The 25,965-nt window shown below is 29.5% G+C and overlaps 1 protein-coding gene across 6 annotated transcripts; it reads right to left on the bottom strand.

Moving 5' to 3' along the window:
• Window positions 1-196: 196 nt before the first annotated feature.
• Window positions 197-24,742, bottom strand: SERCA (ATPase sarcoplasmic/endoplasmic reticulum Ca2+ transporting SERCA). Of its 6 annotated transcripts, XM_015520628.2 has the most exons (19): window positions 24,610-24,742; window positions 24,469-24,524; window positions 18,561-18,748; window positions 15,470-15,487; window positions 15,124-15,206; window positions 14,952-15,065; window positions 13,728-14,009; window positions 13,442-13,664; window positions 13,092-13,356; window positions 12,809-13,022; window positions 12,430-12,723; window positions 12,087-12,371; window positions 11,814-12,026; window positions 11,372-11,728; window positions 11,130-11,282; window positions 10,931-11,064; window positions 10,743-10,860; window positions 10,550-10,667; window positions 6,927-7,784 (listed from the first exon to the last, which is right to left on the bottom strand). In XM_015520628.2, exons 3-19 carry the CDS (start codon window positions 18,676-18,678, stop codon window positions 7,675-7,677), a joined length of 3,099 nt encoding a protein of 1,032 aa, XP_015376114.1. In that variant the 5' UTR covers window positions 18,679-18,748; window positions 24,469-24,524; window positions 24,610-24,742; the 3' UTR covers window positions 6,927-7,674. The 6 variants fall into 6 exon arrangements, with proteins under 6 accessions (XP_015376120.1, XP_015376114.1, XP_015376113.1 ...); XM_015520634.2 differs by lacking the exon at window positions 6,927-7,784 and adding an exon at window positions 197-1,446 and having other exon boundaries at window positions 24,469-24,695; XM_015520627.2 differs by lacking the exons at window positions 24,469-24,524; window positions 24,610-24,742 and adding an exon at window positions 21,086-21,544.
• Between the last annotated feature and the right edge of the window lie 1,223 nt (window positions 24,743-25,965).

Below are 25,965 nucleotides of genomic sequence, written 5' to 3'. Positions count from 1 at the left end.
ATACTCAAGTGAATTTATCCTAAGGAGTTATGTTTCTGGATCCTTAAAATGTAAGTAATTCTAAATCAATTACATGAGTATAGTTAATATGTACTAATATATATTTTATAGTATTCTATTACATAATAATATGTGGTGTTTTTTCGAAATATTTATGCACAATATATCCATAAATTGTGACTAAAAAAAAAAAATGTAAAATCTTTCATTTTTATTCGACTCAAGACAAAACAATGACATTCATAATTTGTTTTTTATACATAACAAAAAAAATAATAATTATAATAATTCAACAAATAATACACAACAGATAAACAACTAATTTTTTTTTATTCTAATTTTTTTATGTACACAAAAGTTCGAAAACAGAAAAAAACACATTTCTATAGAGCGCGGTACGTGCCTAAAAAACACAACATTTGCATATAACCTAATATTAATAATTGTATTTTTTTTTATTGTTTAACAGTTCTATGTGCATTCCTACTTTACCTCATCTACCTATAATAATAATTAATAATAAACGTTTAATATAATAACAATGTATTTAGTGTCAAGCGCAGCAGCCACACTAGCATTGTTCGGATTAACTATAACCGATCAAGGTGTCATCATTATTATTATTATTTGTATCGTATATTATGAAGAAAAAAATTACAGCAAGTTAACAAACAGGGATGGATTAGGATTGCGTATGTCGGTTGGGGGAGAATGCGTTGCACCGATTCTAATGTCGTTTGTATAGTATTATGTTGTGGCGTGCGCCCTGATGTAGGTATTATATTATTATAAAGTACTGAGGGATAAAAAAATATAAAAAGCATCCGAAGATAACAAACGTACCTAATATTGTTTAATGTTATACAAGTCCTTAGCAACAGTCTGATTATTTTTCAAGCGTCTATAAACTTAAATCACTGCCCGTATATATATATAATATATAGGTACGTTCACAATTTTATAACGATTTAAATTATTATATAATACATTGTACACGATGACAAATATAGTAATAACAATAGTTTTATACGTAACACTAAAGATTTATTACATAATAATATTATATTTTAATAAATTCGATTAAAGTTTGTACTTCGTCTACTAAACCAAAACAGTCTAAACGCGTTAAAAACAAAATAGTAATTCTTAAAAAAAAATGTTCATCCTACATTTATTATAATATTATCTTACCTAACACACACAACTGATGAGACATTATTACGATGTGATCTATATCATTATTATAATATTATGTTGTCCGTGTAGCTTGTTTGAATATTAAATTATGTTTTTTTTTTTTTTTTTATTTTTTTTTTTGTGCTCTTGTCAAAAGTTTGCGCTAAGTCGCCTACGATGGTTGGTCGCTTGCAGCCCACAGGTGCAGTGTGGTGCCGTCCACTCGACGACGATCGGCGCCTCACCATTTTTGTTCGATTGCAAGAGGAACTAGAAACACAAACATATTTATTTATTTTAAATATTAACGGACATAAGTCCTAAACAATATTTCGTGTTTAATATAATATATTCGTCCTCAAGTGTTTTACAAACATCGCAACTTGTTCGTTGTCGTTTTAAAATCTATACGTCAATCGTGCATCTATTATTGCAGCGCGAAATCACACACAAAAAAGAAACCGGCATAGCAAATTATGTTGTTAGTAGCGCGCGCGACCGACTTGATGGGAGGGGGGAAATTTGAAGATGACGAGTCCCCCCGCCGTGTTACACGACTTACAAATGACCGACTCGAAAGTGGGATGACAAAAATAATTAGTTGACTAATTTAATAATATCAACTTCTCAAAATACGTCGTCGACGATCCGCGCCACTAACCGATCGGTGTGTTTGTGGGACCTTGCGTAGAAAATGTGGACGAGGGCGAATAACTTAACCCTTCCCGTCAACAGCGAATTGCCGTTTGTTGTAGTGTATACTACGTTTATATGATGGCGTTAAAACGGTTCACATTTTTTAAACCGTTTTAAATGTTTTAAACGCATTTGCACTGTGTAGTCTAAGAATTTAAAACCGTTTTAACGCCATCATATAAACGTAGTAATTTAAAATAGTAGTCTCGGGAAGACGTTTGTCGAGAGACGACATATCATGGCTGTTGCACAGAAGAAGCGTTGTGTGCATACCGCTCAACATTACATTTCGTTATTGTTACGATAAAACGGTCATCGTGGAGTGACGGAACGGTTTACCTCGACGCGAGTATTGCGCGACAATCTCTCGTGGGAGAGAGAAGAGTAACATTTTCGAGTTTCGCTATTTTTAACGTGGCAATAGTCTCGTCGACGGAACATGCCTTTACCCCGCCCTGCAGGGCCGTTGCCGGCACGAGATGAGGAGACCTGTGCGACGAGAGTAAAATTTGTTTTATGTCTTCGTTCTTGGCCCACAAAAGCGCTGTGCCAATGTGTTTTTATTATTATTATAATCATCATCACCGCACGGCTGTGGATTGGCACAACTATACGACGACGTGTTCGAAGGTAACGGGTCGGGTGGTTGCCAAAAAAAGTAGTGTATATAAAATTAATTTAGCGCGTAAGATAAAGTACCTATAAATATAAACGCTGTTCGGCGGTCGGACGAGGAAAGTTGAGGGGGGGGGGGGCAATTTAAAAAAAAACGAAGACCAGCAACCGAGACAGCGGTTGGTGTTCCGTCAATAATCCGTTAAAAATATAAATAACTGTATACATGCCATTCCGTTTTTTCCACCGTACGTATGGACATATTATCGGGATTTTTAGAAAACTTGTTCATTGCAGTAACTAATCATAACAGTATAGGTAATGATATTATGGCGGTTTGGTAACGACTAAGAGAACCCATCAAATAACTTCCAAACCGCTCCCCCAAAAATGTATGCTGCATGTTTGACGAATGTTTTTGAATTCTTAACAACTAATAACTATGATATATTAATCAATATTAAAATAGTCCTAATGCGGTAGCTTTTATCTTTGGCCAACTCTTAAGTATTCGATAAAAACAAAAATTAAATGCGTTTTTGATTTTTAATATTTGGTGATTATAATATGTTATACATATTATTAACTTTTATAAATGTATAGGTCATAATGAGGTGTTAGATAACTGTATTAATTGCGTATGCATTGGGTAATATTTACCTATGACAAATGATTCAAAAATATGGAATTAGTCATGAGCAAATCGTCTGCTAATTTTGATATAAGATTAATTTAAATAAGATACAACCCCCTCCTCTCCGTATTATCCGTCAAAAGCAAGCCATTTTTGGACCTAGCGAAATCCTCAATCGATAGTCCTTGAACGCATTTTCCCGTCAACAGCGAGTAACGACAATAATATTGTTTTTACCAATATTTTATTACCCACATATTATTAATTCATAGAATCGATTCAGGCTAAACGATAGAATAATATAGATGTTTGTTATCCAAATTTTTCTAAAAACGATGGACGATCTGCATCAGCGCGCTTTCATGTTTCATTGAAACAATCTGCTAGACGATGATGATTTTGAGTTTGAAAATACCATCCAAACAAGTACCTATCAACTCGCGATGCGTATAATTCTCGTACTGATTTTTTTCGTGCATTTATGGCAATTTAAATATGCCGAAAGTTCCTACGCAACTAAATTTTACACATAACCTTACAGGATCAGGAACATATTTCCAACTAAGAAAAAAATATGAAAACAGTGAACCTCAAACACCACATATCTCGCGCCAAAAAAAACAACATTAGGTAGGTACGATTCTACGGGGCTTTAAATAGGCAATTTTATTAATTGAAAGTAGATGGGATGGTATTACACGGACCCCAGTGTCTTATATGACAATAATATGATGGAAAACCGTCTGAGGCATGTTACTTATTGAGTTCAGTGACGGTGGTCAAACGAGGAGAGGGGCTGAGGAGGTATCACGACCTTTCTTTTAATATATTTTATGATAATATAAATTATATTTTTAATGATGAAATAGTGCATGTAATAAAGTCGGCCAATCCCTTAACATTGGAACGGAGCCGTGTTTAACTCAAAAATAGTCTAAACCATACAACGTCAACATTTTGTAATCTGAACAAATTTTGAAGGTGGTCCATATAGTCTGAATGCAAGGAATATAGGGTCAAATGCATAGACCAATTTGGGGCCCTAATAACTAATTTAGGCACACTCGATTCTCCTAAATTTCAGATGATGCCCACGTCTAATAGTAAGTTGTTTTTTAACAGAGTCAATAGCGCCACATGCGAAAATTATGGAGCGTACAATAATCGATTTATATTTTATATCTACCCAATCTCGGAAATGCGATTTACCGTTTTTTTGGATATTTAAGTAGGTCGGTAGGTATGCTTCTGCCGCGGTGGCATAAGGTATAAAATACCTATAAATATTGGAAAAAATCAATCCAATCCCAAATTGGCAAATTCCCAAACATTGAATCGAGTCACACAAAAATTATCTGGTCGTTTACCATTTACATATTACAATATGGTCTATTTACGTGACTAATAATTTGTTACTTTTTCGTCCTAATTTTCGCGTGATTGTGCGTTCACCGAGATCTTATAAAATAACGTTAGAGAAGATAATTTAAAATAAAAATTATTCACGCGATAAGTTCTGCGCCCCTATTTATGTATTTTGTTTTTTCCATGAAATCGAAACAAATTAGACAAAACCATTTTTTTTTTCACTCGTCATTATTAACAAATTCAAACATAATATTAAGAAAATAAATCGGCGACCGGACTCAATTCAAACACTATTATGAGACGTACATTCCGGGACTCAATTCAATGTCATCCATATATAATATATATGTCAGTCGTATCGAATAAAGCGCATTATATATACAATTGTTAATAAATTTGTGCACTACATTATATTTGCATATTTAGTAGTACACACATACTATCCACGTCTAACGCTTTTACCTATTTAATATTATTATTATATTATTTGTTAATAAACTGGTGAACGTACCTGTTGAATCTGTATCGGCCCGCAGCTCTGTGCTCGTGAGCAATAATACCAGCAATACCTGAAGTCTGCCGTTTCTCGTCAAGCAGCTTAGCGGCATATTAATCGTTACAATATCATTGACGTTGTTTCGATGAAAGGTATTATATCATAACACATTATTAAGATATGCGCATCAGCTGCAGCAGCGGTTAATCAATTCGCTACATATTAATATTATACTAGACTGTTATACGCAAATACATATTGACTGTATCCATAGGCGGAATTTTGGAGGAGAGGCTATAACCCTTTAAACAGACAGCTATATAGTAATTAGTTGAGCGGGATTATCAAATCCCCACGGTCACGTTTACGTTAAACATCTTAGTCCACCTCCCCCCCTGCAATTCTTAATGGATTTCCGCTTATGCCTGTATCATACACTATACAGAATAATTCTCTGAACTGCAGTAACGCATCGTGTAATTACATATTATTTTCTAAAAGTATATTGTTTAGGTACACATTTAAAAAAGTCAAACATTTAAAAAGTGGTAGTTTCGTCAGACATAAGTAGTTGATAAGGACAAAGAAAATATTATGCAATATACTTTTAGAATCGGCGGACGTTCAAGAGAATGGCATTGCATAGGTAATATGCGTACCTATATAGATATAATATGTACATGAGTAATTGTTTTACTATAATTTGATTAGTATAATCAACTAAAAAACCAATATGCCGTGTTATAATATATAATACCTATTTATATATATACTAATATATTGCAGCGTGTGTTATAAACGCAGAAAACGATACCATTTTTTATACTATTGGCTATAAATAATGAGAAATAATATGTTTTATTTTAGAATGACTGCACTTTACATGTCACATCGCAGGTGGTCTGCCACCAACTTAAACGAAAAAAAATTGGCAACTCGTGTTGGCACTTGGCGACTACCGGCATATAGGTATTGTATAGTTTGGTTGTTAAAAAAAAAATCATAAAACTTCCAGAGGGTCAGTCAGCAGCAACGCATACTAATTACCAAGCTGAACAGTTATTTTTTGCATGTCCAAACAAACGAAATGTACTATAACTGAATTTATAATTTGTCATAGATCGTTCGTATATCGGTATTTTTTGTACTCGACGGTTTATTTTTATTTATGTTATAAGAGAAAAAAAACAATTTTTTTATTCATCACAGTTCAAATGAAATTATATTTTTACAAACATCGATGAGAAATTTAAAAATTTTGCTAAGTCGATTTAAAAAAACTATAACATTTTTAGGTATTTTAGTCATTCGGCCAGATTATTTTCATTTTTTTTTTTTTGCATAAATTTATTATTAGAAAAATATCATGTTTTCTTTCATAGTTAAATTTTGATTGTGATTTACTTCACTAAAAAAATTATCTAGCCAAATTCTAGATTCTAGTTTACTTATATTAAATATTCTTGATTAAGAAACTAAATTTAAAATTAAAAATCATATAACATTACGAATTAATAATATATAATTATACATTTTTTTTTAATTAAGAAAGGTAATACATTAATTAATTATTGATAAATTCATAGTTAGTTTTTGTGCTTAAAGAAGTCCGATTAAATATTTATGTGATTGTAAGTCTTGTGTTTGTTTCCAATTTATAAAAGTTAATTTTAATTATACCAAATGTAGTGTTTATGTTGTATGTTAAAATTGTGTGCTAGTGACACGTTAAGAATTAAAGAATAAAAGATCGTGAAGTTATATTCATAGCCTACGACCTACGTAATGAAAATCATACGCTAATATGTAAAAAGGCACATTTGGTATTTTTAATTTTGGCCATGTAAAAAGACGTGGTATAATAATTAAGTGAGTACCTAGCAATGTTTGTTTTTTTTATCCTAAACAATTAAGGCTGTTTGATAAAATATTTAATGGATGCGGTTAAAAAAATAATTGTTTTTTTTTTTTTTTTATATGAATTGAAAACATTGATTTTATACGTAATCGACAATGGCCGAAAGAACTGTTAACTTTTAGGTATCGTAAATGAAAAATAAAAGTGTCAAAAATATTGTATCGATGGATATTAGGTTTTACTGGGTTAGAAAACATAACGGAATGATGGCGAAAAGGAATGTGTAAAATGTGACGATATGTCGATGAGTAAGCTCTGCTGTAAGCACAATATTTAAATCTACAAAATACGTTGAAAGTAAATTAGATACTAAAAACAAAAAAAAAAAACAAAAAAACAAAAACAAATACAATAATAACGTCTAAAACTCAAATATAACGTATTAGTACTGCTAAATAGATTAAACATGAAAATAAATAATTCGTCTAAATTCGTAACATGTATGATGTATGAAGCTGCACAGGATTATAAACAAATCACACTACTGTCGTATACAATAATAATGTGTTAAATAATTTTTATTATTTATTTTCTACGCGTATACATAATAATATTATATACGAATACGAGAAAAAATAGAAGTAAACAAAACAAAACGAATATTGTTTCTCATAAAAGTAACGGCGACGGGCGGCGGCCATTCAAATTGACAAAACGTATAATATATTTTATGAGTGGTGGTGCGAGCGAGACGGTTAAATTATATAGAATATTAACTAAATACGTTTATCGATCGCGACACTTGGACATTTTTTTTTTTTTTTAATATTTTTAATCAGCGTGTGATTTGCACGACTTGGTCGTCGGCATTGCCGTGCCGTTGTCTCGTTCTACCATCTGACCATCGATTTCATAATAACGGCTTATACTCGATTGCGTACCTACATAAGTCATATCATATTATATTTCATCACGTGTGGGTACAAATACGAACGCGTGCGCCACTAATTATTGCCGTCTTTCCCGAAACATTAGCTGCAGTTATCATAATATTATTTATATGATGTTGTGATAGGTAAGCCGATATAAAATGTGCAGTTTCGTGTTCACCCGGTTCCCCCACAACAACAAAAAAGCCAGGATTGTTTTATGCCGTGTGGTCATTATTATAACTAATCAACAAATGACCAATGATTGCGGTTCATTAAAATAAACGATTCTGAGCGAGGCAGGTTTTGGTCGAACTATTTTTATCAAGTTAAGTTTAACGATTGTACACAAAATGAATCCTGGTAAGGTGTAGAACGTTTCAGAGACTTAACTATACAGAAGTTATTTTTACTATAGGCCTATCATTACTTTTTTAAGGGGCCACTTGCTACACTCAGAACCTAATATTAATTAAGCTTAAAAACAACAGTAGTATAATAATATAATATGTTATGTGCATACAGCATACATACATAGTTCTTATTTTAAATGTAAAATAAAGCGGTTGGTGCAAATGTGCAATAGAAATTAGAAATATAGTTTTGTGCTATATTCTAATAAATGGTAATATGAAGTGTTCGCCAGAAATCAAGCGTTAAATCCCAATTTCATAGAAAATAAAGGTGCAATGTAAAAATCTTTTACAGACTATTTCTCAAATGCTTTGGATAACTATTGAGCACTTTAAAAAGGTTAGGTTCTATTAATTTTAATTACTAGGGTTACACATGTCATCAAGTTTTTTTTATTTAACATAACAATATTCAAATTCTCAAGTTAATAACTATTTTGAAATTAAAACAATAACTTAATGTTTTAATGTTAATTTTAATACTTAAACAAACAATAATATTTACAAATATTTGTATCAACTAACTAGTAGAATATTAATATTTCAATAATAATAAGGTATAATATGTATACAAAATTGGATAATTTAATTTAATTTATAATACAGAATGTGTGACATTGTCGAAACAGGAATTTCCAAATAAATGCTTTATAAATAAATTATGTATACAAAATAATTTTGGATTTAAATTTTTATAAAGAACTGTAAATCCTTAAATAATTAATTACTAGTTAATAATTTAAATTTTTTATAGAATTAATTTTTAATAAATTGAGTTGTATTCATTTAAATCGTGTAGACATTAAGCAAATATTAATTCTAGGTTTTCTTGTATAATGAACATTTTTTTGAAGCACAAAATTTATTACTCTTTTCAAAATATTAAAAATATATTGACACGGCAACTATTCTGTATTATATAAAATTTACTCAACTATTAGAATAGTTAAGAAACGATGTAGGAATTATTCATAAATAAGCTATTAAATAAAAAAAAATTTTAAAAAGTTTACCCAAATTGTAATATTATTCCAATTTTTGAAATTAACCAAATCTCGTAATAAGGAAATTAATCTACTAGTTTAACACAATATAGGATTCTGTCCGAAAATATAAAACAAATTAATTTAAATACAAAATTAATACATTCTCTAAACTCAAGCATAAAGTTTGGTGTTATTAAATTATATTTAAATGCCCTAATGTATGAAAATGTAAAAATAATCATAATAATTGCAATGTAATAAACTCTTAACTAAAAACACCAATCAACACGTCATGTTTTTGAATAAATATGTGTATGTTTAAAATGCGATTTATTATTATTTAAGTTTAATCTAGGTAATTTGAATAATGTTCAATTATATCATCATAATAGAACTATAAGTACTTTTAAATAGTAAACTGCAATTACTAAATTATTAAATACTCCATGAATATTCATCAAAGTAACTTGAATCAATGATAAACCGCACATTTTATTCATTTCATACACATAAATATATTTATTTTAATTATTACAATTACATAGAACTAAAAAAATGTATATATAATAGTAAAAAAATTTAGACTGATATGTTCCCCACACACTGCATTATAGTATATTTTTGTTGTAAATCCAATAACTTCAGATAATAATATTATGTGTACATTTATGTCAGGTCAAACGACATATGCATTTAAAGGTAATTTTAAGCATCTTACCACATTAAGTTAAATCACGCACCAGATGTTAATTATAAGTTTAAAAAAAAAAAAATAAAAAAATACAAATATAAAACAAAAAATAAACATCTTATTGGCAGTGAAAAATCACAAACGTAATATTGATTCGTCTGCTGTTTTAGATACACCTTACCATATGCATAAAATCACTGGACCGAAGGCACGCAAAACATTATTTTAGAACTTATTCCTTACCCAACAATAAATGCTAGACATCTTAAAATTAAACATGTTTTTTTTTCTGTTGAGGCTTACTACAAGCTTACAAAGAGTTAGATGTCTTTTACAGAGCGTTTTTAAAAACTAACTATGGTAAAAACAAAGAGTTAAGAGCAATGAAATTTTTATTTGTTTTTAATGGGGGTGGGTTAGTTATTTTTCAGTCTTAATTTCGTGTCATATTACGAAAAAGCAAAGAAAAAAATAATTTAAAAATTGTTTGTTTAATTGCCAGAGAAAAATTTTTTTGTACATGTATCAGAATGTATTTTTAAATATAATTTTTTTTTTGGAGGGGGGGGGGAAAGCGAAAAGGACGGTGGCCATCTTGTGTCCTTTACAAGGGTCCGTAAATGATGACGGCGAAAAACACGGACCACATGAGCACGATACCCCACACCGATGCGATAACGCTCTTACCGTCAGTGAACCGTCGGGCAATAAATTTCAAAGTCTCATCCAAAAGCACTACAGGTATTGAGAACTTCATTACTGTGATCCATTCATCAAATGTAAGAGGAGTTACTTGGAACACGGTCTATAAATTCAGATTTTAAATTAATAACAAGCTAACAAGTATTCAGGTTTAATGTAGGTAGTTTTTTGTACAAACCGATAAAAATTCAATGTGTAGAATAACAAAATGAAGTGTGAAGGACAACACCATGGAACCAATAAGCCACAAGTTGCACCATGGAGGCATACTTATCAAAGATTGATTTTCTGATAAACTGTAATAACCATATTATATTAAATATAAATTAGTATAACACTATAAAAATTACAAAAATGTCATTTAACCTGTTCATAGCATTCAGCATTTCAATAGTGACTAATACAGAGAGAGCCATCGTCATTGGATGAGGATCATGAAAAACTGCACAGTCAAGACCTCTGAACTCACTTCCTCCGCTTATACATGATAAATGGTGAGTCTAACATAAAAATAATAAAATAAATAAATAACTATATACTAAACAACAATCAGTATATTAATCACCAGTTGATAATACGATATTTGCGGACCATCTTCACAGTACATGAACCACCAAGCAGCAGCACCAACGGTAGCTGCACCAACATATCCACCAATAGCCATATAACGGAAGAACAACCAGCCAGAAATCAAACCTTCATCACTTTTACGGGGGGGCTAATAATAAATTATAACAATAAGTAAAAAATACTCTTTATATATCTATAAATATAAATAATATATTAAAATTAATGTATCTTCATTACTTTGTCCATAATGTCAAGATCAGGTGGATTGAAACCTAAAGCAGTAGCTGGTAAACCATCAGTGACCAAATTGACCCACAAAAGTTGTACAGGAATTAAAGCTTCTGGTAATCCGAGTGCAGCAGTCAAAAAGATACTAACGACTTCTCCAATATTGGATGAAATCAAATACCTGATGAATTGTTTCATGTTATTATAAATAGCTCTGCCCTCTTCAACAGCAGCCACAATGGATGAAAAGTTATCATCAGCTAACACCATTTCAGAAGCAGATTTGGCTACAGCTGTTCCAGAACCCATAGCAATACCAATTTCTGCTTTTTTCAATGCTGGGGCATCATTCACACCATCACCAGTCTACAGCAATAACAAATGATATATGTACAATCAGATTGTTTTTTCAATAATATTTCAGTATGAAAAGAAAATTTATATTTCTTACCATAGCAGAGATTTCATTCATGCTTTGTAAATATTCAATAATTTTTGATTTATGAGATGGTTCTACTCGAGAGAACAGACGAGCTTTGGCAACAGCAGACTTTTGTTCGGACAGAGAAAGATCATCAAATTCTCGTCCAGAGTATGACTTTCCAGTTGTATCTTCATCTTCAGTGAATACACCAATCCTACGACAAATAGCTTCAGCTGTGGCCTAAAAATTTGATATGAATTAAAATATAGAAGTTCTAAAGGTTATCAACAAATTACAAACCTTGTTATCACCAGTGATGACAATAACTCTAATACCAGCAGCTCTGCATCTCTGGATTGAATCAAACACTTCTTTACGAGGAGGATCCAACATACCAACAACTCCCACAAAAGTCAAATTTACTTCATAAGTATGGAACTTGTTAGAATCATTAAGATCCATTTGTTCTGGTTTTGTTGGTGAATCAGCAGTGGCAAGGGCTAAACAACGAAGTGTGTCACGTCCAGTACCGTATTTACGGGTCAGTTCTAGGATACGGTTTTTAAGTGCAGAGGTCAAAGGAACCTAAAATTATTGTTGAGAAATAAATAAATGTTGTATTTTGTTAATATACTAAATTTACTTTTTGAGATCCAACTCGGGCATGTGTACATCTTTCAAGAACGCCTTCTGGAGCTCCCTTAACAAATAATTTGGGGCCGTTACCAATTTTGGTAGGTTTGATGGGTGTACAATAAGAAGACATAGATTTACGATCTCTGGAAAATTCAAGAGTAAATTCTTTCTTCCATTTGGTTTCAATATCTTGTTTGACAACAATAGCAGATGTTCTGCGGTCCAAGCCAGTTTTAGAAACATTATTTGGATTCATTTTTTCTGCTAATACTATCAAGGCAGTTTCAGTAGCTTCACCAACCTAATGAAATTGAAATATAATACAACAATTAAAACATAAACTAGGATAACCTATTTTTGTATCAGTTAAAAGTCTTAGAATTTACCTTTTCAAAAGCTTGTTTGAACTCATTAAAATCAATAGCTGAGTCATTACACATCACACAAATTGTTCCTAATTCATTTAGTGTTTCATAATCTGAGGTTTTTATTCTTTGGCCATTAAGGAATACTTCACCAATTGGTTCATACGTTGAACCTGTGATCTCAAATTCAGTAAACGAACTGTCATTTCCTTCGATGTTTTCAAAAATGAACATTCTATTTAAACAATTAAAATATCAAAATAAAAAATTGTTAACTAAAAATATAAAATAAATTTTTATTTACCTGCTAACAGACATCTGGTTGGTGGTAAGTGTACCAGTTTTATCAGAACATATAACAGATGTACATCCAAGAGTTTCAACTGAAGGCAGTGACCTAACAATTGCATTCTTTTTAGCCATACGGCGAGTACCTAAAGCTAAACAGGTAGTGATGACAGCTGGTAAACCTTCTGGAATGGCAGCTACAGCTAAAGCAACAGCAATTTTGAAGTAGTAAATGGCACCTTTCAACCAAGAACCTCCATGAGCAGGGTCATTAAAGTGACCTAAAACAAGAAACATCAACCGACATAATATTTAACATTTTATCATATTTGTATGACTAATAAAATTATCAAATAAATAAGTTACCAATATTGATGGCCCAGACAGCAACACAGATAACTGAAATAACTTTGCTAAGTTGTTCACCAAATTCATCCAATTTTTGTTGCAGAGGAGTTTTGATTTCTTCAGTCTCACTCATCTCAGTACGAATTTTACCAATGGCAGTATTTAATCCAGTACCCATGACCACACCTCTAGCTTTGCCAGCAGCAACATTTGTACCACTGAATAGAATATTTTTTTTATCCTTAATTAACAAAAAACAAGAAGTTAGTATGTATATTAAATTTTTTATAACTAAATATCGAACCTGGTTCACAGCCCTTGGGTCTGGAATGGCTTCTGTATGTTTAATAACGGAGACTGATTCACCAGTCAAAATGGACTGATCAATTCTCAATGTGGTTGAATAGATTTTAATCAACCTAATATCAGCTGGAATTTTATCTCCTACAGATATTTCTACTATATCACCAGGGACAATTTCTTTTGCCCTGATTTTTTGTACACCAGATTTGTCGCCACGGACAACTTTACCCATCTCTGGTTCATATTCTTTAAGCGCCTCAATGGCTGACTCTGCATTTCGTTCCTATATAGAATTATAATAGTGAAAATTAATTAAAAATTACACAACAAATTTGTACAAATTAATAAAGTAACTATTCAATCTATGAATTAGAGGAAAAGCTAATTGTTAAGTACTTTGGTTTTTTTTTTTTTAACTATGAAAAACTCTAAAATAAATTTTAAAAATGTAATATTGAAATCTAATCACTAAAATATTTTCAGAACTTAATAAGAATATGAAATGGGTTTATTATTATTATTTTTAATAAAGAAGAAAATCTAGAAACACATGGAAAACTTATGATAAGCAAGAATAACAAATATAATTCTAACATAGTAGGTATAAACTTTCAGTCACAAAATACGTCACTAAGTGCTTGTTTAAAAAAATTCAGTAGGCGAGTTATGCTGATGCCAATTATTTTTATACGGAGCGAAAGTATATATCAATCATCAACTGGCAGGGCCATCACACTAGTTTTACAGCTTACATGCAAACAAAAGAGATCCTAAAATTCTTTTTTTTTATTTTGAACATTAAAATATCTAAATATAACAATTAATTGAATGGATTGTAATAATGTATTTTTTATTTATTTATTATTATTACTATTATTTTATTATGACGCCTACCTAAAAACATATTTTGCCAGCAGTTACATGAATGTTTGTACATTTATTACTTTGAAATGAAGCCAAAATAACCAATTATTCAATTTGAAAATTGTATTTAACAATTCATACAGCAATATCAATTAATTTGAGTGTTATATGGTAGCTTCAAAAAACAAAGTAACTAAATAAGGATGTTTTTTCTATTGAAGACTTTTAAGCATATCACTTTAAAAAATATAGCATTGAAAGTAAAAGTTCTCAAAAATCCACAAATTTGTTAGAATAAATTATACAATCAAATATTTTATTAAGTATTTTACACATAGAATATAAAATTTTTTAGAATTACCTGCCACACTCCAACCACAGCATTTGCTATAAGAATAAGTAATATAACAAGTGGTTCCACAAAGGCAGTTAAGGTTTCATTTATGTCATCGTGTTCTTCAAATAATGCTAATACCTAAAAATAGAAACAAACATTAGGTATTGATAAATCTAAGTCAAATAATAATACTTACAAAAGATATAATAGCAGCTAATAGTAGAATTTTAACTAATAGGTCATCGAACTGTTCGAGGACAAGTTGCCAAATTGATTTACCTAAAAATTGGTTAAATATAATAGCTAAATTGTATTCTATAAAATGTATAAACCATCAACATTATTTTTATTTTTTATCTTTAATAAAATATAGCCCTTGAAAAGTTAATATTAAAACATAAAAATAATGAAATGGTAAATGTTTTTAAATACAATATAATGATTTAAAAATAAAAATAATATATTAATAAATGCATATGTTAATAGTTTTACCATAACATAAAACTTTTAACTTAAAGATATATAATATTTTTAGTTCTTACCGATTTCGGCTGGCAATTCTGAAAAAAAAAAAAGAATACTTATATAATACAAATAATAAAAAAGTGCTAAATTATCTTAAATATATTTTAATTAATTAATAAATATTTAAAATTTTTTTTACCAAGTCAAGTATGTTATGTTATTACATGTTATCTAAAATGTATATTATATATTTACACAACTAATTATAGTTTATAATATTACTAAAACTTGCATGTGTAACTTTTTTCACAAAAATGCAAAATTGCAGTTAGTCTTATTGAGTATGATTTTAATTATTTCTCCAGGGTTTTATAGCAATTTATTAACTATGCCATATATGGGATTATATTTAATATATTTATTAAAAAACTAAAAATAATTTGGCACAGTGGTACACCCAGAAGAGGTTTAGGGATTAAACCCTTACACAAATGAAATCTTGGTTTTTTAGCTAGCAGCATTTTATTTATTATGTAACTACCTGTTTAAAATTATTTTTTAGTTATGCCACTGATTGGGCATATGATTATGTTTGTCAATTGTATAGTTAAATATTGCTTAATATCCAACAAAAATTATAAAGAGACCTTAAACTTCTTTTAATGTTTTCAATTATAAATTTGTAAGGCAAAATTAAGAATAATACATCAACTACAATGAAATTGTGTAATAGTTACGCACTTTTACAATATATACAATAAGAACTTTTAAGATAATTTAGGTAATAAATAATGAAACAATATATTATACAGGTTACTGCTAAAGCAATTAGTTCAATGCTAATTAAGCAGGTTTCATCAAATTATTTTATACAAAAGAACATATGTTATAATATATTTATGTGTCAAATAATAAAAACCATGTCTTTTGTTTAATGATTAGGTAAATATTATGAAACATACAAATGTCATTAAGCATGCTTGTTATTTAGTTATTCAATTTATGGATTGTGAAAATATGAGATGTTAAAGAAATGTATTGATATCAAAAATAAAATTATAAAAGTAATAGTAAGCAATTTTAACTCTTAATTATTTTAGAAACCTTAGAAATAAATAGTAAAAAATTTATTAATCCAATGTCATTGGATCAGTCTCAAGAAATAATTATATTATACAAGTACCTTCATTATTAACACCACATTTAAAAATGATAACATGATTACTAATTATTTTGTTTAATAAGGTATTCAGTATTCCCCAAATTAAAAAATTATTTAAAAAATAATAATTGTTTATAAACAAAAGATTATACTTTACAAAAAGAAAATTATAATTACAATAATAATAAATAGTTTATTTTAGTAAATTAGTCAATTAAATATTAGAATCATAATTAAATTAATTAAATAGATAAAAGTACAAATGTTTTTAATCATCAAATAATGTAATTTCTCGCATAATCTTAAATAAAATGCAGAAGATCCAAAATCATATAAAGTTACAGAAAAAACGAGTTAGCTTATTTTTTTTTTTTTTTTTTAATCAATTATCTCGCGGCAACTTAGGCCATTGGGAAGGGGGTGGTACTGTAGGTTTATGGAACGGTAAGGTGTGTTACACGCAGTGGTTGACTTGGAAATAAAGTAGTAGAGGTACTCTAGTTACTTTTAAAATGTAGCGTCCCTAGCATTTTAATAAAACTTACATAATCATGGCGGTGGGGGGGGGTTAAAAGCTTACATAACAAGCCGTCCCAAACGCTCCCCTTTAAAAAAGAAGTAGGGGTATGCTAGCGTATCCAAAAAATTAGTTGAGGTACTCAGTCCCCCCCAAGTCAACCACTGGTTACACGTGGGTGAGTTTTTGGCAGAATTTTTATTGGGGCACCCATAGGTTTCTGCCATGCCCCAGAGTGGGGGATGGCGGCACTTGTTCTCCGGACACCGTGACTTGCCTGGAGAAAAATGTCACCCGATGGTCGAGGATCTAACCCGGTCCTGCTGAGCGTCAGCTGACGCATTAGACCGCTCGGCCACCTCGTCCCCCAGTTAGCTTATTGTATATAAGTTAATACTTGTTTAATACTAAGAAGACAAAAATATAGTAAAATTATTTTAATAAGACATGATAAAAAATTGGCCAAGGTTACAAAAAATATATTAAATTGTCTAAATTCAATTGCAAATTAAAATAAAACCAATTAAATAATGAAGAAACAATGCCTAAGAGTAGTATAATATTTATTAACAGGTGTAAATAAATAAACTAACTAAATAAGAATTAAAATGTAATAAACTAAACTTTAAGTAAGAGTATAAGATATAAATAATATTGCAAAATAAAATAGGTATTATCGTTTGTCGAAATCAAAATAAATTTAAATTTATGATTTAATAAAATTACTTGAATATATCTAGTTTTATTGAAAAAAATCAACAACTATAACTGTCATAAAGCTGAATTTAATAAAAAATAATCAAAATTTAACAATTAATAAACAATAAATATAAAAATTAAGCTTGATTTATAAAATATGTTTGTAAATGTAACATCATCAATATTCACATTAACTATTATAAAAATGATATCAAATATGATATAAGTACATTATACTATCACAACTTTATATATTGAATATCAAATGAAGTATAATAAATTTTATGTCAGGGTACCTAATTATATTTTAAAATAACACCTAATATTATATTTTGTTTTCTTATTAGCAGTACCAATTTTTATAATTTATACCTATCTAGTCAATTTAACATATTCTGTTCAAAATAAAAAATTTGAGTTTAATAAAAATTATATACCTATCTCATACTATAGGTATCTAAAATGCTTTTTACATACATACTTAAGTAATTAAAAATTTTACTTTTATTAGGTAGTTTTATACTGCTTATAATCTTATTTGCTTAAGCATATTATAATTTTTAGCACAATTTTATTAGTTTAACATCAACAATGAAAATAATTTAAATGAGAATAATTTATTTTAAATTTTTATAATGTTTCAAATAAACTCCAACGTATGTATGGAAACACAATGTAGTGTGAATATTGTTATTAATGTATTTAATACAAAATTTTAATTCACTGAACTTAATTTAAAGCTTATCAATAGTCACAGAATAGATTTTTATTTTAAAATTATTATACATACCATTTGGTCCATATTTAGCTTGATTTCTTTTAATTTGATCAATTGATAGACCTTTTTCTGGGTCTACGTTGAAAAAGTTTTGTACCTCATCCACGGTTTTTGCGTGGGCGTCCTCCATTGTGGACGGCTTGGTGGTTTAACCCGGTGATCCTTTAGTATAACATTCACAGTGATCCTTTATATGGCCTCTAAAATCAAAAAAAAACAATTTCACTAAAAAAAATAGTACCTATAGTAGGTGGATTGATAAAATAAAAGTTACAAATTTTAATACAAGATTTTTTCTAAATATTAATACAATTCATTAAAAAATTGAGAAATATAAATAAGTATTGCATACTTCTGATTTTTCTTTATTAACTACACGAGAAAAATGTTATTATGATCCCCTCGTATTCCCATAACAAATAATAAAATAATATTTGTAATGTAATAATCTATGAGTAATATACACTACAGTAAAATACAAAAGTTGAAAACTAGAATGAAAATGAAATAATTTTTTGAAACTCGTGTTGTATGTTTCTACCTTTACTTTGATCGCATTATATGTTATCTACTTTGTACTGAGATTGATATTGCAGGTATAACCGTATAATTATAAACATCTATAATACACTCTACAGCCTACATTGTACACATATCATAGTTAGTACTGTTAACTTCTCCCGGGGAAATAACGTCAAAAATCTAGCCGCCAGACCGAGAATCGAACTCAGGTCTCTCGCTTGCCGGGCAATTGCTCTACCACTAAGCTACCCGACCGCATAGACCCATGACGCTATATCCCCAAGTTAACCTGATGTTTACAGTACTTAGTAGATAAATTACTTACGATTTGGCTCGTAAAAGTGATGTGTGCTTAAATTATTTTCAAATAAAATTATTTTTTATCGAATAGGAATGAAAAATGTTATTGACTTTTATAGACATGTTATTTACAACGACAAAACTTGCAACAATTTTTTAAAACAACACGGTGTTTGAAGTATGAGAAGGGACTATTAAGGAATATATGAAGAATACTGAAAAGAGAAATGGATAAGGTAAAGTTATTATAGAAAAGTGTTTACGTTGTCAGAAGAAAAAATGCCAAATATTTCAATCCATCAGAAAACAATATGAATTCTTTACTTATGTTGACCTAAATGGAAGAAGTGTCAAAGTAAAATATGGCATAAAAACAAGTGGTACCACAAACTTATTGGAATGGCAGTTGATGGAAGGGTGGTGACATTCACTCAATGCATCCAAGAACCTTTTTGACCAGTTATTTGAAAATATGAAAAAAAGTTCTTTAATGTAATAATGCCCATATAACACCTACAATTATTGTTTGCATTAATTTATTGCAGGGTAAAAAATTGTAGATAACATACAATGCCAACAAACAATTGTGGTAGATACATTTTTCATGTAGATATTATACAATGCGAGTTCCAATTTTTATAAATATTAATTTAAATCTACATAGGTACATAACATGTATTACAAAATCTTGAAAACTATTTCATAAATTAAATGTTGTTTTAAAAAAACTAAAAAACTTCATATTATTAATAGGTAATACAATCTAAAATGCAATTTTTTTTTTTATTTATTCATATTTATATTATTACAATAATATAAGTACCTGATAAAATATTGAATAATTTGTTTAATTTTATGTTGATTTTTATTTTAGCTGTAGATATCTAATATTTATAATATTAGCGAATTACACAATAAAATAAGTCTTTACCTTGTAGTTACCAGCAGGATATGTCACTCAAATTACACAATTGAGTGTTCAGGAGAACATTTTGAAAACTACTAGACAATTTGCATTTAACACTAGGTATTAATAATATGAAATCCTTAGTTTTTTATAATATATTAAAATGTAATTTGTATTATAAAACTATATACTAAAAACAGATAAAAATGAATAGCCTTGATAAGCCAACAACTTGCACAATATATATTAATCTCCATTATCATTTTACTGATATGCTTTTTATTCTAAAAATATTAAGTACACACCTAATTTATGCTAGGTACCTATTACCTAATAATTGTCAAGGGATTAATGTTAGGAACGCACATTTTTAAATTTCAGAGTGTAAAAACTAACAAATATAATCTGTGCATAGCGTTGACAATGAACCCGGGCAGCATCTTGACAGCTTTTTGTTGACCAAGACTGTTTACATCTTATCTAGGCTGCGGTAGTGTGGATTATTGAAAGTATATAATATTTATAAGTTTATAACCATACATAAGTCGTATTCTGGGTTATGACATTGATACTATTTTTGTCATTGAAATGGTGCTCCCAGAGCAGTGAAACCACATAAATGCATTAAAACACTACACGAGGTATTATAGGACAGGACAAACCTAACCACCTGTGCATGAAACAGCGACACAGTCCTGTGAAGGAAAGTAGTTTGTGTCTTGGTCTCAAACCAGTGACGTCGTCTAAGCACGTCGAGTGTTTATGTACTATTGTAATTGTACCCACCGAATATAATTCACACACTAACCTTTGAACACCACAGTGTTAAGGCATAATAACAAATTCGAAATGTGCGTGACGGCGGCGGTTGATAAAATGTGCTGCAGTGGTCGTCGACTTAATTTGTAGCACTAATGGTTTTCTTTCGATGTCAGAGGAAAATAGTAAATAAATAACGGACGACCGAAATGTATAATTCAGCAATAATTGAATTACCGTTTATGTACGTGGTTTGCACCCGCCAAACAATTAATGATTAACGATATTATTAAACGTCGCCGGACGAACGCGATTTATATGTGGCAAAACAAACGAATGGAACAACAAAAACGAAAAAAAAACTGTGCCGGACTTGCGAGTCAAATGTATTATTACTATTACTATCGTGAATCGTAATAATAATGCGATATTCCAATAATAATTTAATACGAACTGTCGTATTAGTAAATGGCGTTTAGTGAACGATGAACCATAAAGGTGGCGACGACTCTGTCGGGAGGTCGCGCGGCGGTGTGTATGGGAAAGAGGAGGAAAAAACGCGAACAGATAAAGAAAGAAGAAGGAAATAGCCGTCGGAGCTTACACGTTGCGGGTCGTGCGACAGAGATGGGACGCGCTCCGTACTGACGGCCAATCGGAACGTCGTACGTAAAACACACGGCGCCCGTTATCAACGAAGCCGGTTTGTTACTACCTTCCCACCACCAACCGTCCAACCATAGTAGGTGTGACGCAAACAGACAGTTAACGACGTACCAACTACTCTGTCGCGGTATCGATTGTTCGCAAAAATTTCGGTATCGATATCAAACACCGGGCTGACGACCGGTTTTGATTTTTCACGCCCTGTGGGCCGTGACGGATTAATTCGCAGGAGTGCCGGCGGAAAACAACAATATTGAGAGTCGGCATGACTGATAAGAATATTTCAAAAAATTATTTGAAGTCGTTTGTCGCGTACTTATACCACAGAATATATGAAATTATGCCCCCCCCCCCCATGGGCTGTATCATATAATATATAAAAATAATCGTTAATTTATTAATTTTGGCTATGTACCTGTTGGGAGTTAAAATTTAAAAAAACTGTTATTGTTTATCAAAACACCGTAGATTGATAAGCGTGTCATTATCATCAATATTTTCCAAATATTTAGAAAATTAAAAACACTGTATTTTGAATATTTATTTAATTTTTTATTTGCCCTCCCCCCCCTTGTAGAAATCCCGCCTACGCCGCTATAAATGTTATAATACTATTTTTAATTTTTATAGTATGCAAGTATTGTCAGTATTGAAGTATACAATGTAATAATATGATCTAAGGTCGCACCAAAATCGGCGGGACCATACACCATAACAAAATAATAATTGAATATTTCTACAATAATGGTTACAGTCATTGTATTGAATAGTAATTAGTAATTACATTTCATGACATCCGTATTCATCTGTTATCTCCTATTTCGTTTTATTATCGATATTCCCGTTATGGCCTATTGGATATTTTAATCGTTTTATCTGCAATTAATCTTCGAAGTATAATTAGAGGAACGATTAAATGTTTTTCCATCAACCGTATCACACACGGTATTAGGTTTAGGTATGTGAAGTTGACACATTTTTGCAAGGTATCGCTGTGTGTCACTATACTCGACTCATCTAAACTTTACAATACACTGATAACTAATTACTTAGATATCGAATTAGTGTAAAATGTAATGCAATATTAATATTTTAATAATCATATATATAAAATTTAAAATGTATGTTGTGGGAGTTGTGGTTCAAAAAAATAAAAAATAATTGAATTCAAATATATTGTTTACGATGACTTCAAATTGTGTGAGAAAAATATTTTCTAAAAAATATGAACTTCGAAATAATGAGTGAGACACTTTTTTTAAATGTTTTACACTATTGCCTTAAAAATACTAATGACTAATGAGTAGATAATGACATTTAATATAATAATCGCTTTGTTAAGTAGACTCTCCAACTATACGTAGGTGAAATAAGAATAGGTAATTGCCTATTATGTCACCGCTAATAATATCTAACTACCATTTATAAAACATAACAGAATATAGAATAGTGCAACGCGCCAACACGTCATGGTAAGAGTTAATCAAAATTATTGTGATCTGGATCATTCCTTTAATTAACACACGATCTCTTTTAAAATTAATTAAAATTGTATGCTTATGTGATATGAATGAAAAATAAACGATTTACACCAATTAATTAATTATTAGTATTAACTTAAGAAATAATTTAATATTATTATATATTTAACGATACCTATTAATATTCGTTCAATTAATTTATAAATGTAAAAAATCATTCATTAGAACACGGGAGCAGCAAAATAAACATTTGAATGCACCTCTAGTTTAAATACCATTAACGTTTTAATGGAACACATGTTATTGGAAAATTGCCATGAAAGATTTTTGGTGAAAAAAAATTATTCTAGGTTTTAGTATTTTTAAAGTCTGCTGTTTGTAAAATGATATTTTCAACATGACCTGTGCCAATTGTTTTCGGCACGTGAAATTATTTAATAGTACATTTGTCGTACACTTTTTTAACTTTAGGTCAAACGTAACATATTTTTCTAATGAACTTTTAAGGTATACCTATAAGTTATAACGTTATGTATATCGCCTTTAAAAAGTTATTTTGAGTAACTTTATACAAGGACCTTAACTATTAAGATATATACAAAAATTTAAACAATTACTTAGGTATTTAATTTACACATATCTATACCTACATCATTTTGTAAAGAATTTATTATGTACAATTTTTCCTTATTTAATTATTCAATTTACAATCGTAGATAGTTACTTATTACACTCACTAATTATTTGAAATAAAATGTATGCAATGAACTCAATAAATACTTAAGACAGGCACCTGATACAGGTGTATTTGTAAATATAACCAACATTTTTAGGTATATGATAAACCAATAAATATTGAATTTAATACACGCATAGGTAGGTATTACTTATTATTACAATAAATAAATCTATATATAATGTATTAGTTATAGTTTAAAATAAAATATGGAAGAATTTATTAATCGTTAAAAGTTTATAGAGGTTGGATTTTTAAAATATTTAATTAACAACAACTAAAACATAATAAAAATGATCTTACAATAAATATTTGTTATGAAATAAATGTGTTGTAAAAAAAATATTATTAAATACTTAATGATTAGAAATATTAAATAAAAAGTAAATCATAATATACCTATATATTTGCAACAAATTGGAAGAAAACATATATTTGAATTTGAAAAAAATTACCTAAAATATATTATTAGCGTTTAGATGTAACAATACAATTATGAAAAAATTGAGTGAGCAATAAATTAAAATTTAAAAAAATGTTAAAACTCACATTTATTTTGTTTTCGTCCGATTTTCGGACGATGTTTCTGTCCCAATTCACAGCCACTTGAAAAATAAAATATATCTATTAAACACTGAACACTATTTTTTAAAACTATCACGGAGAGTTAAGAAAAAAAGAAGAAATTACAGAGTACAATTCTCTCGTCCGCGGCACTTCTAAGTATGAGATGTTTGAGCAGCAACGAATGCGAGATCCGAGGGACTAACGCGGTGATCAAAAATAGTCGCCCTCGTCGCTGCTGGCTGTCGTGGATTAAAAATATTTTTTTCCCCGACAATTTTTAATGCCAATTTTTCTTATACTATATAGAAACCACCAACCACCCCCACTCCTTAAGAAAAACCCCTCTGAACAATATTGAACCAAAATTAGCAGCTATGCCTTCGCTGGCCAGTACAACACTCGAAACACAATTTTACATGACTTCGTAGTTTTGCAATTTATTTTCACTATTATTATTATTATTATTTTAAGCATCACAAAAAGTCAGCAATAATTTTTTACTATTGACGATTTGTCACGAAACACAGACAATATATAAACATCCAACTATAGTCTATGATAAAATAATATCTGTATAACAAATTACTCATAATAATTTAGAACTATTGATTTTATTAAGTTATAAATAAGATTTATTCTATTATTTAAGTTCATAAGTTCTATTAGAATTTTTCATTATTATTGCTATGTATCAAATTTATTATTTAATGCAATTATTTTACTATTTTTCATGAATGATACTTTTCATACATTTTTAAATCAGCTAAATTTTAGTTTATCTGTCTAGCTTTGACATGTTTTGGTTCAACTGGTATATTATTTTATAATCACTATAGTTACTATATAACCTAGACGTGATGGCTTCGCAGGTGTAAAATTGTTTTTCTCGGTTTCGGTGTCTATCTATCTCTGTCCCCACACTAATCAGTTATATCCGAGTTATGTTTTCTGAATTTAAAATTGTCATGCTAGTTGGGTTTTTTTCGGGACTACACTAGTTGGGTCTCTAAAATTTTTGGTGAATACTCAGAATACTATATATATACCCTTTCATTTTCCTTCCCATTTTAACAGACTTGTCTATGACCTAATTACAGATTAGACCAAATGTATGATTAAAAATGTTTCTTACAGTTTATTTTGTTTTTAAATTCCTTTGTCATTCAAAATATAAATTATAGGAATTTTACAAAAATTGATATTATGATATAAATATAGGTAAGTATAAAACCGAAATTTACACTTTTTTAGATAAATTAAACTGATATAATATTTTTAAAAAAACACTTGTGCAAATGATAATAATGTAAAGCTTTATACCTCAGTAGTCGTTACATATATATATAATATATTTTGTATTAAATTATATAATTATTATTTTTAATAGCAAAGAAATTAAAAAAACGGATCTGTAAAAAACATTTTTATCCCCATCTTTGGTTTAAATAAACTTCTAAGTCGTTAAAATGGGAAGGAAAA

This window comes from Diuraphis noxia, unplaced genomic scaffold, assembly GCF_037042655.1.
Source record: "Diuraphis noxia isolate RWA-SAM2 unplaced genomic scaffold, SU_Dnox_SAM2 contig0005, whole genome shotgun sequence".
Classification (NCBI taxonomy): Eukaryota; Metazoa; Arthropoda; class Insecta; order Hemiptera; family Aphididae; genus Diuraphis; species Diuraphis noxia.
The sequence above is the reverse complement of the archived record's forward strand: the minus strand, read 5'-3'. Positions and strand labels throughout refer to the sequence as shown.